This window comes from Dysidea avara, chromosome 11 (assembly GCF_963678975.1).
Source record: "Dysidea avara chromosome 11, odDysAvar1.4, whole genome shotgun sequence".
NCBI classification, from domain to species: domain Eukaryota; kingdom Metazoa; phylum Porifera; class Demospongiae; order Dictyoceratida; family Dysideidae; genus Dysidea; species Dysidea avara.
Genome location: NC_089282.1, coordinates 2298959 through 2310799, shown reverse-complemented (window position 1 = coordinate 2310799; position 11841 = coordinate 2298959). Strand labels below are relative to the sequence as shown.

The following is an 11841-nucleotide window of genomic DNA, read 5'->3' as shown; positions in this document are numbered from 1 at the left end:
CCATGCATGCATCACTATAATCACAAATAGTTTTATGAGTCTTGTTTCATGGCTTAATGTTGCTTCATGTGATCATTCATTCCATAGCAAAACTTCTTTCAAAGAATTCATCACAATGGTTTATGTTATTACCATTTATTCTTGTCCATACCAGATATCAGTCACCAGTTTTCATGGATGTACAATTTTTGGTACAGCCAAGCTGTTTTGCATGGGGAGTTTCACTCATTTGTGTAAGTATCAGATAGCGGTATCTTCTTAGTAAAATACAATTTTGTGAACAAGGTACAGGTCACTTGAGTGATGACTGATGATAATTTCATTAATTTGATCACTTATTTCATGGATAGGCCACTCTGATTGACGATATTTCTGGTCCACTGCCCTCATCTTTTCTGAATTATTTCATAAATGCACAGCAAAATGTTTGTATTGACAGTAGATTTAGACATAAATGTTGGACTACAGCAATACTGTATACTAATTCTAACTTTTCAGTGTCATGATTAGTTATTTACTAGCAAAAATCTGCAGAAAATTAGCATGGTACATAGTGTGATCAATGTACTCTAATAGAACAGTCAGTAACACATAAATCTATTACATTAGAAAAGTTTTCTAGCTACAAATTAGTGCTATATAGTGATTGCAATTTTAACTGAATTGCTATCAAATTAGTGCTATAGTGATGTGGTGTAGTTTGTGCCCACATCCCCAGGTTTTGCAGGACCACAGCCATTTACATAATAATTAATGATTTTGTAAGATGTTTCATCACCTTGTACCAGCTGGTAGCCAAGAAGTGACAGGTACAGTTTCATTAATGATCCTACAGACCTTACTTGATATAAAATATAATCCCTAGGAAGCCAGACATTCAACCAATCTAACCTTGGATACATGTGTGCACTTGTACAATCAAAAAAAATTTATTGGTGCAAGTATAGTTTCTACATGTGTCTATATACTTTGATATGCCTTAGCAAGGGCAGAAGATAATTGTACTTATGTACATTTCCTGAAAATAATAATTCAGTGGCCACTTCAGTTCAGAGTTACTCAAGCTTAGAACTGCACAAAGAAAGAGTCTATGTAACATGGCTGATGCTAAGGTCATATATTATATCATGTATATGGTGCACAAATTGAAGCTTTTAATCTAGTTGTACATGTTATGTACCGTAACTAGTTACTATGTGACTGTTGATATTTTGGACAAGTTACTATTACAAAGCATGTAACTAGTTATAACTAAAAAGTAATAGAGCACTCATTTCCGTAGTTACAAAAGTATACAATGATGATATAGTTACCCCCAACTATGAATATTGGAATACTAACATTATGTCATCTGGTTAGGAAACCTTAAAAACATGTGAAATTTCTGAATGCAGAGGAAAAGCTATATTATGTTTGTACACAAAGGTGTTAGATCAGTACTTGAGTGTATTTCTTCAAAACCTGAACAAAAGAGACCATATATGGATCTATAAGGAGAACACACAATCCTATAAAAAGCTAGCTATGCTGCAGAGCTAACAATCCCTTCAGTGGAGCATTGTGAGGAGTCTCAAGTTGAGCAGCTGATATAAAGTGGTGGCTGTATGAGATGGCACTTGTTGTTCTTACATTCGTGGTCATGCAAATGGTATGTAAGTGACTATTATAGGTTCATAAACACCAATTTCTAAAGGTGTTGTATTCTTATCACTGCGTGATGAATTTCAGTCTTCATGCTGGCTGGTGAGAACTGAATCAATTACAGTGATGTGATTGCTTACCAAAGATTCTAGTGTTTGGCTAATATTTTGTTTGCAGTTGCTATAGCTAGGACCTTGCAAGCAAACAACTAGCCATTACAATTCTAGCACCCCAATAAATTTTATTTCTGTGATTAAATGCAGGATTTTACTAGGATGTGATACATCACGTAGTATGTACAAGGCTTGACACGTGATAACTTATCAGTGCTAGTTATAACAGGTTGAAATTCAGAAATAACACCAGATCCCAGCTCAAAAAGTGTAGTTACTTGGGCATTGCATAGATTATTGTATCTGAGGATCATCTCTTGACCTTAGTGTACATTTTCTCACTCCACACAGTGTAGACCATAAGCTTTTAAAGAGTTCGTATATAGTAAATAACAATTAATGGTTAGCCTTCATTTCATGTATATGATGCATAAGAATTAAGTTATGATGATGTGGTTCCAGATTCAAAGTTTGGTAATGTCTGTAGTTGCTGCTGCTGTGTTCCCTTGAGCAAGTAATTGACACTCACATTGCTTTGGTCTATTCATCTGTTAACTGTGGAAGCAAGGTGTAAATGAGAATACCATGTCTCACAAAAAAGGATTGAACCAGTGCAGGAAAATTCCCTTAAAGGCAGTACTACCTATAGTATATACATACCTTGCAGGAGACTGTACCCACACCCTCGTGGGTGAAAGCTGTGGACACATAAGTTCCCATATGAACCACACCCATTTTATGAGGCACTGTATTCGATTCCTCCTCACCCTGCTTCTCCAGTTACCCCATGTAAACAATTCGGTGATGTGTTAATTGAATACCTGAGTATAGTGCACAGCTGTCCTCCAAGTGTTTTTGGGTAGGCACAACTGTACATGTATACAGCAGTTGAATGCTTTGTGTGTGTGTGTTTGGTGTTGTTGTTGTTGTTTCCTTGAGCAAGAAACTTTACTCACATTACTCCAGTCTACCCAGCTGTTAAAATGGGGACCTGGTGGCCCGGTGCCAACTGGGGAAGCAGCCCACCCAGCTGTAACATCATTGGGTGCCTGGTGTAAACTGGGGAAGCAAATGTTCAACTGTCCATGTCTCATATAGCAGTTGAAGGTCCAGGTGGGACTTTGGGTGCCCACACCTTCAACTGTGAGACATGGTACAGCCTCCTGCGGGTTACTAGTCCTGCCACAGGAGGGAATGCCTGCGCTGACTCATAGCACCTGAGTAGCGCACAGGTGCCCCAGTGCTGGCCACTGGGCAGCGTGATCGCTTAGCGGCAGCTGAAGGCTTTGCTTTTTTGCTTTGTGTGTGTGTGTGTGTGTGTTGATGGGTATGTGTGATATAACACAGCAATAATCTGTTTGTTGAATAATAGGCAGTGATAGTTTGGGGACAAAGCCCAATTATCCCTTCACTTCCACCACCACCAACATACTCTACTAAGGAGCCTGGTAAGTGTCAATTATGTACTTATTTATAAGCTAAAGAACAAAGGGAGATCGGAAGGTCTAACTGAAATGATTAGGAAAGAACCATAACGATCAACAGCTGTCTATATATTATTATTATTATTTTTATCAAAACTAGTACAAAGATTTATTTAGCTACATTGCTATTTTTCTTCCACAGTATTTGTGGTCTCTATTGGAGAACTAACTGTGGTACCCGAGGACATACAAGTTGTCTTTGATTGTGGGGAGCTGATTGATAATACAACTATGAAAGGAGGTGTTGCCAACATAACTTGGTATAAGAATGGAAGAATAATAAGCAATAACTCAATGGTAAATGGCATAGTGGCTGCAGATAAGAGAACTGTGGAATTCACGTATACTATAAGAAGTAGACCAGCTCAGACTGGAACAGGAGGCATTTATTCCTGTGAAGTCTGTACTAATGATAAAATATGTCAGGACAGAACAACTGTAATGGATGTATGCCGTAAGTATTATTTAATTTTGTGACTGAATTTTACATGTCCATTTTGATAGTTGCACCTCATCTGGATAAACGTAGTGGGACACTCACACCACCTCATCGTGTAGTGATTATCATTAGATGTGGACAAGATTATGAGGCTGAGACATTTGTAGGAACTGCCATTGTTCTGATAAGTTGCCCAATAATTAATGGAACAGATACAACATTAACAGCATATAAAGACGGTGTGGAAATTGATGAATTTACTGGACATACCGGTATTCTTCGGTTTGGTCCCATTCCTCATATTTCTGATAATATTTTTGGTACATACACATTTGTAACAGAAAATAATTGTGGTAGAGATGTTGCAGTGACCAGAATAACTCGTAAAGGTTGGTGTTCATTGTGGGTCATATATTCCATCAATGTTAAGGATCATTTGTGATGGGAATTCACTTAAATTATACGTATTATACAATAAAAATTATTATTACAAGCTTTCATCCTTCTTAAAGAAATTTACACACTGACAATCAGCAAGCCTTGTACATACGTACTACATGATGTATCACATCCTAGTAAAATCCTGCATTAAAATTGTATGTTAATAGCATTGTATGGCATTGTATGGCATTGTATGGCATTGTATGGCATTGTATGGCATTGTATGGATAGAGTGTCCTTCAAAAATACCAATCGTAAACTTAACACATGAAATACTGCATTTTTCATGAGCTAAGTTTCATTTGTGGTGTTCTTGTTATTCTGATTCAAAGTTGTGATAGATAGTAGTACATTTGTGAAAGTGTATTTAACAATTCTATTTTTTAATTGTATTCATCATGTGTCCGCTCACTCAAACATTTCTAAATTATACAGTAGGTGTATTATATTGACTTCAACTATAATACTATGTAGTATATAAGGTATGAAAGATCTATTCCCACCGTTGCTACATGTTGTGTCAGTTGTAGGTTGTGAAATAACATCAGTTGATGTTGCTGCTCAATTGAAAGAAGACAATGCCACTATAACATTTTCAGCTGAACGTGTTCCAGAAAATGATGACGTAAAGTTTCACTGCAAATTGGATAACAACAAAGAATATAAACCTTGTAAGTAATGTGAGGTAGCTAGTGTGATAGACAAGTTTATAATCAGTAGAATTGTAATATGTGTAGTGACCGTAAAGCAAATGGACCATAGGTGTTGTGCATGTCATCTTAATTCTCATGTGTGCTATGCCAGTATATATGTATGACTCTATACAGGTACTAGTCCACTGGTTTATCACAACTTGAGTGTGGGGAGACATCATGTTGTTGTGAGGGCTGAGTGTCCAGGTGAACAATCCTCAAGACTAGCTCAGAGAATTGAGTTTAGAGTTCGCAACTAATTCTCACCTTCAGAACTGGAACTGGAAACTAATTCATAGGCTCTTTTGTACACATTATACATACATTAAGCCAATACTAATTATTTACTACACTGCTTGAAGGTTCTTAGTTTACTAATTTGTTAAGATGCCTTACTGTAGTTATACTCAGAGTAAAGTGTCAGTAAACTTAAGTATATGGAACATAATTATTTTACTAAGTTTTAAACTCTCAGTAAAACATCAGTGAATGCGGGTTTACTGAAAAACTACTAAAATAACAAACAATTAACTGTTCCATATACTGGGGATATACCACTGTAGTAAACTAAGATACTTCAAGCAGTGCTACCATTTCCTGATGTAAACAATACACATGCCATATATATGCAAAGACTTTTTGTAAACAAAAATGTGCTTAGAATTCCTTGGAGTATACGTACTGCACTTGACCGATTGATCAGTTATCAATAAGTTGCTGGTCCTGTACCAGTGGTGGGTACCCCATGCAAAAACAGCCTGGCTGACAGTAAAAGTAAGCGACGACTAAAAGAGCTGATAGCTATCTGGTGTGGCCAAGAATGAATGAATGGTAAGCCAACTATACATATATACTTTACAATAATTGTTATATTGATCCTTTAACATTGACTTGTGCAGTCTGCATTTTTAATTACATCATTTTAACTCTAATTAGCTAGTAATTTGACTACCTTTTTTCTCTACAATAACTATTGGAAAAGGTGGCCAAATTACTAGCCAATTAAAGTTAAAATGAATTAATTAGGAATACAGCAAGATTGCACAAGTCAATGATAAAGGATCAATGTAAGATTGTAAAACACAGTTGTCTTACCATTCATTCTTGGCCACACCAGATATCACCTCTTTTAGTCAACAGTTACTTTTACATTGGTGGACATGCTGTTATTGTACAGTCAAGGCGAGAGCCAAGGTGTTTTTGGATAGCTAGGAATTTCACTTAATTTTGTAAGTGTCAGATAGTACACCTAAGAGGTAAAGTAGCTAATTATGATCTAAAATATGATTTTGTGAACAAGGCACAGGTCAGACTTCATTACTGGTGTGATGATAATTCAATCAGTTATGTCATGAATTTGCTCGGATATGCCACTCTAATTGGTAATATTTCTGCCCTCATCTTTTCTGAGAATATGAAATCTCAGAAATGTATGGCAAATTGTCAGCATTGACAGCCAGATTTAAAAAAATACATATTGGGCTTCAGCAAAAAATGCTAATTCTAACGTTTTAGAGTCCTACCAGCACATAGTGTAATCGATGTACTCTAATAGAACAGTCAGTAACCCATAAAACTATTCTAATGGAGCAGCTACTTCATTGTTGCCGAGTCTACCCTGAAACGGAACTTCACGAGACAAGAAACATATGCTGTAGTGGCTATAAATGAAGCTCATAGATATATTAAATAATTCAATAAGAGCATACACTACTCACACAGGCAGGAGATATCATTGCTTGGGCAGTAGACACTTCACCTTATACCACTGCTACAGCTAGGAAGTTACCTTACAGTGTCTTTCAGCAACATCATGGAAGTATATAGTGGCTGATAAAATCAAATGTTTTGTTATGAGTGTTTAACTTCACCATACAGATGTAATAAGATAACCTCGCTGTATAGAGACAGCTGTGCCTCGTCTCCTGTCAAACATTACAAATAAGTGGGCGTCATGATCCAGAGTGACTTATGGTATAAACACATTATGATTCAATCTATAACTTGTAAAGCCAATCAGTCACTAGCTTTGTTTAGAGAAAGAGCCTACCTTAGCTTGGTACAGTATGCTGCTACAATCTGGAGTTCATAACTGATAATGATAAATTGATAATGATAAATTAAGTGCAGGGGCGTACTGCTTCGTCTGCTTGATATATAAAAAAGTGTATACATATGATATGAATTACAATGGGAATCACTTGAATCACATAGGGAACAATTTTGTTTACTCATGTTCTAAACATCTTAAAACAGCAACCCATATGCCAGATGAATATAGTTTAGTCTAAAATACCACAATATCAACTATAAACTAGATCTAGCCACATGTTCCCACCAACTGAAATGTTCTGTTGTACAGATAGCTATATACCTAGGCCTACAAGTATTCCTTCCTGATATATCATCATTAAGATTATGGAACTCCTTACATACCATATTGTTGATTGTAGTTCAGTAGAATCTTTTAAACTATTTTCACTATTGCAGTTTCACAGTTTTGATAAATAAAATACATAATGAATTCTCAAGTTATTGTGGTAGCTAGCTAGTTGCAAGGGATATATATTTACTTGAAGCAGCTTATCAACACTCCTTTTAATCTAGTAAATTAATGACGTATACTTTTGTTTGTATAGTACATTAAATTAATACACAAACATTTGTAACGTTTTAAAATTAATCTCACCATGCCAATCAGCAAGGAATTTTTGGGATTTTGACAAAACTTGGTTTGTTTGTAGTACCTGTGGTGTTCATCACCCATACAAACTTTTAGCCCCATACACCATATATGGTTTCTGATTTATGACCACAAATGTTTTATGAAAATTTAGTCTGTCTTGAATTACAAAATTGACATGCTGTGATAATATATTGAAGTGTTTTTTAACCTTAATTCAGTCAATATCCCATAATTTATGGATCAATTGAAAAGTCAATCAACGGTTTTCAATAGGTGAAAAATTCATTTCATTGAAAACTTTAAACAATGATACAGTAGACCCTCGGTTATCCGAACCCCTTTGTTCTCAGGCAATGATAAAAGTGTTCGGATAAGTGAATAGTTCGGATAATTGAAGCCCATACATTTATATACAGAGCTCCATTGAAATACTCTAATAGAACGCACACCTATACTCAAAATACTCTAATAGAACAGTCATTTTCAATTCCGGATAATCGAGGTTCCGGATAAACGGGGGCCGGATAACCGAGGGTCTACTGTATTTCAAAAAGGGCTGTTCTAGCTAATTCTTTGAATTTTTAGTGAATGATTGGATCATAATTAGTGTTTGGTAAAGTTTTTGTAGTGGGGCCACAATGATTAAATATGTTGTGATATGCAGTAGAATTTTATAGCATATTACTGCTGTATGTGAGTGTACACCTCTAATAACCACTCCTATAATGAGGCTATGCCAACTTTTGTCTTACGCAATGAAGGTGTCTAAGTATAGTGAAGCCTATACTAGTGACCACTGCACCTATGTTGAAAGACCACAATTATTGATGTTTTTTAAGCTGGAGATTAATGTATAGCTCCAATCTAGGATAACCAAAAATGGTTCTTATTGGACAAGTAGAGTTTATAAATGAAACCACCATCTGTCCGTCAGTACTTTACAGTCTTTCCAAAAATACCTTCTTTATTACATCAAATCCCACCACTACATAGCCCACTCTGAACTATATACTTCAGTTACATTTGTGGCTTGCGTACTACATAGTGGAACTTCTTGAAAAAATACACCCTAAAATGTGTTATTTGTTCTATGCAAGTTCTTAATTAAAGAAGTCACAGAAGTGTTTCTCCAATTGTATGTATGAGTGATCAGCACCACAGGCACTACAAACACACTACGTTTTGTCAAAATCCAAAAAGTGACCAAAAATTGATTTGCTCATTGTTGATTTGACATGGAATGACCCCAGTTTATCTTTGACAAGGGCAACCAGGCCAGCAGCAAATGCATCACACTGCACTTCATTGGATGATTTGGTCACACTACTTTCAATTGTAGTAGCACTATATGGATAAATAAGTTGAAGAAGATGGTACAGTAGGACCTCCATTATCTGGACATCTGTGTATAGGAGTTCGAAGCCCATTCATTGTGTATACGAGTTTTACAACTAATAACTGAATTTGTTTGGATAAATGAAGCCCATTCATTAATTCAGAGTTCTGTTCAATGACTGTAATAAAACATACAACATGTTCACCTAATGAAGGAATACTCTAATAATAGAGGAACAACTTTAAACAGGCTGTAGGACCAAGTGTCCTACAGACCTTCAGCACTTGTGCTGTAAAGCCTTAATAAATAAACTGATATCCATTTGGTTCCACATGGGGTACTTTGAGTCACTCTCTAGAGTTCCTTGGATACATATACATGAAGTTGACAAGGAGAAAATATCCTGACTGCCTGGCAGATTCCTGTAAGCGTTCGAGTGTTAATGGGATGGCTGCAGGTTCAAGGCTGCCTAGGTCCAGTCACAGATTTTTTCTCCTTTCTCCACCTTTTCAAACACACTGACTTTCTGTAACAACTTTAAACAGGCTGTAGGACTGGGGGTCCTACAGACCTTCAGCACTTGTGCTGTAAAGCCTTAATAAATAAATCATAAATAAATAAATAAATAAATAAAAGAATAGTTACCTATACTGTTCAGATAATCAAGGGTTTGGATAATTGAGGTCCTACTATACCTTATATTTTCTGTAATGAAGTAGAGAACTGTCTTAATGACTTTTTACCAGTGTATATATGCCAATGCATGAACTTACCCACATTATGACAGATCAAATGGCAGTACACTTCAACATATTGAGATAACATGCCCTGTTTCTGATTTATTGCTTAGTGCTCCAAGACAATTTAAACACACCAAATGTTCATAGTGTATGGTTGCAAATACAGCTAAACCATTTGCTATCATGTTAAGTGTAGCCTCAACTAGCCTGCCTTTAATGAACATCTGGGCTTTTAGCAGTTATCAACAGGGCGGCAGGGCCAATTGTATAGTTTGGACTGGCAGATCAAACTGCAGAAACCAGGGCTTAGGCTGCATACAAGGACTCCATTGCCCTGTGCCATTGTTTATTATGGCACATGCAAAATGCTTTTATATAATATATAGCAGTTCGCAGTCTAGGCAATCATATAAGCAATAGAAATCTTACAATAAAGTTACAAACTAGTACTGTTTCTGGGAATAGCATTTACTTTCTCTATACACTGTATCACTAGATTCACTGTGTCTACAACAACTAAATTGGGATTAATAATTATTAATGATATAGGAGGATCAACTATAGGGTTTGTGCTGTAATTGTGTATTATTTCCACCTCTCCTGTATTCATGGTAAGTATTTAACACTGTCAATTGCTCAACTTAATAGCAAGATTGTTGCAATATGCATACAAGGCTTCAGCTAGTAGTTAATAAGTATGATAGTGTCCATATATGCATGCTTCAATTGTGTAAATAACAATTCGTATAAAATGATATGCATAAGATCCTTTGATCTTGGGAGATAATGATGTCTTTAAAATTCACTAAGTGACCCCTAAAATGGTTAGAGACTTCTGGAGAGGTTTTCTCTAAAATGGTTAGAGATGTACCTCCTATGTGATAGCTGATAGGTACTGCACACATCCAGTCATTACCACACAGCATGCATAGCTCACTAATGATCACTGATCTGCTATGCCTCCATAAGGAGGTATAGTAAATTAGTGAGCTTTCTATTATAGACAACAATGTGGAAAATGATTATGGGTTTGCAAGATACTTTATGATGATATGATGATGTTAACCCACAAGCAACCAATCTATCTACTAGTATAAATACACCCATGCACACTATTAATTCTAAGTCACTTAGAAACCACCCACTCAGATCTTCATAGCTTTAAAAACTCTCAGCTCTTTAATATCACAATGATCCTCATGGTTGGTCTCCAACAATAACTTGTGTTCAGATACTATACAAATTTATCATGTACTACTTACAAAGCATTTAACTGACTATATAGGTCATGCAGCTACCTATACACAGTGTTCCTGATGATCCACATAAATAACTCAAGTAAAATGAATAGTTACAACTTTATACTCCCATACATTGCTTATGGCCAGAATAATGAGCTACAGTTCTTGAATAGTGCTATAGTTGCTATAGTACACATCGGCAGTTAATATAGTGAGAATGTGTAGAACATTAACTTCATTTGCTTCAATGTGACAACCATGCAGTTTACAAAAGAAAAACAAAAACATTGGCCTATTTTAATGGGCACAAAACAACCCCATGAAATAGTTTCAGTTCCAGTTTTCTGAAGGCGAGAATTAGTTATCAATTTTGAAATCAAATTTCTAATATTTTGTTGAGGATTGATCATCTGGACACTCAGCCCTTACAATAACATGATGTTTCCTCACACTCAACTTGCAGTAAATCTGTGGACTGGTATCTGTAGTGTAATACACACATATAAATACCGGCTGGCGTAGTGTATGTGAGAAAATGACACATATATACCAACATCAAATGTTGATCATGCTACTACCTCACGCTACTTACAAGGTTCATATCCTTAATGATCCAACTTGTAACGAAATTTTATTTTATCATGTACAGGAACATGATCAGCTGAGAATGTGATGATAGTATTACTTCCTATCACTTCACAAATACCATTGACTGATGTTATTTTACAACCTACAACTGAAATAGCAAGTAGTGAGAGTAAGTAGATGTTTCATAACCTTACATACAACAGTACATGCATTGTACCTGATGTTAATATGCACAAGTACATAAAATATTGCCAAATTACAAACTTTCAAAAGTGGATTGGATCATTCGTTTCATTGGATTTGATTGATCATGATTTGGTTTCTTTGGATTGGATCAATAAGAACATCACAATTGAAACTTTGGCTCATGAAAATGAACATTCAAAAAAAGTAGTTCATGAAAGTTTCCATGAGAGGGTTTACCACACGTTTGCAAGACA

At 35.8% G+C, this 11841-nt stretch overlaps 1 protein-coding gene across 1 annotated transcript; it reads left to right on the top strand.

The window, feature by feature from the left end:
• Positions 1-1552: 1552 nt before the first annotated feature.
• Positions 1553-5161, top strand: LOC136239439 (uncharacterized). The gene is made up of 6 exons (XM_066030179.1): positions 1553-1648; positions 3127-3202; positions 3381-3692; positions 3743-4066; positions 4643-4789; positions 4946-5161. Exons 1-6 carry the CDS (start codon positions 1610-1612, stop codon positions 5068-5070), a joined length of 1023 nt encoding a protein of 340 aa, XP_065886251.1. The 5' UTR covers positions 1553-1609; the 3' UTR covers positions 5071-5161.
• The last annotated feature ends 6680 nt before the right edge of the window (positions 5162-11841 follow it).

Excerpts from the sequence above, each read along its gene's own strand:
- LOC136239439 (XM_066030179.1), top strand. The coding sequence starts at position 1,610 with ATGGCACTTGTTGTTCTTACATTCGTGGTCATGCAAATG. Across the intron at positions 3,693-3,742 it reads AACTGTAATGGATGTATGCC|TTGCACCTCATCTGGATAAA; the intron begins GTAAGTATTATT and ends CCATTTTGATAG. Across the intron at positions 4,790-4,945 it reads CAACAAAGAATATAAACCTT|GTACTAGTCCACTGGTTTAT; the intron begins GTAAGTAATGTG and ends GACTCTATACAG.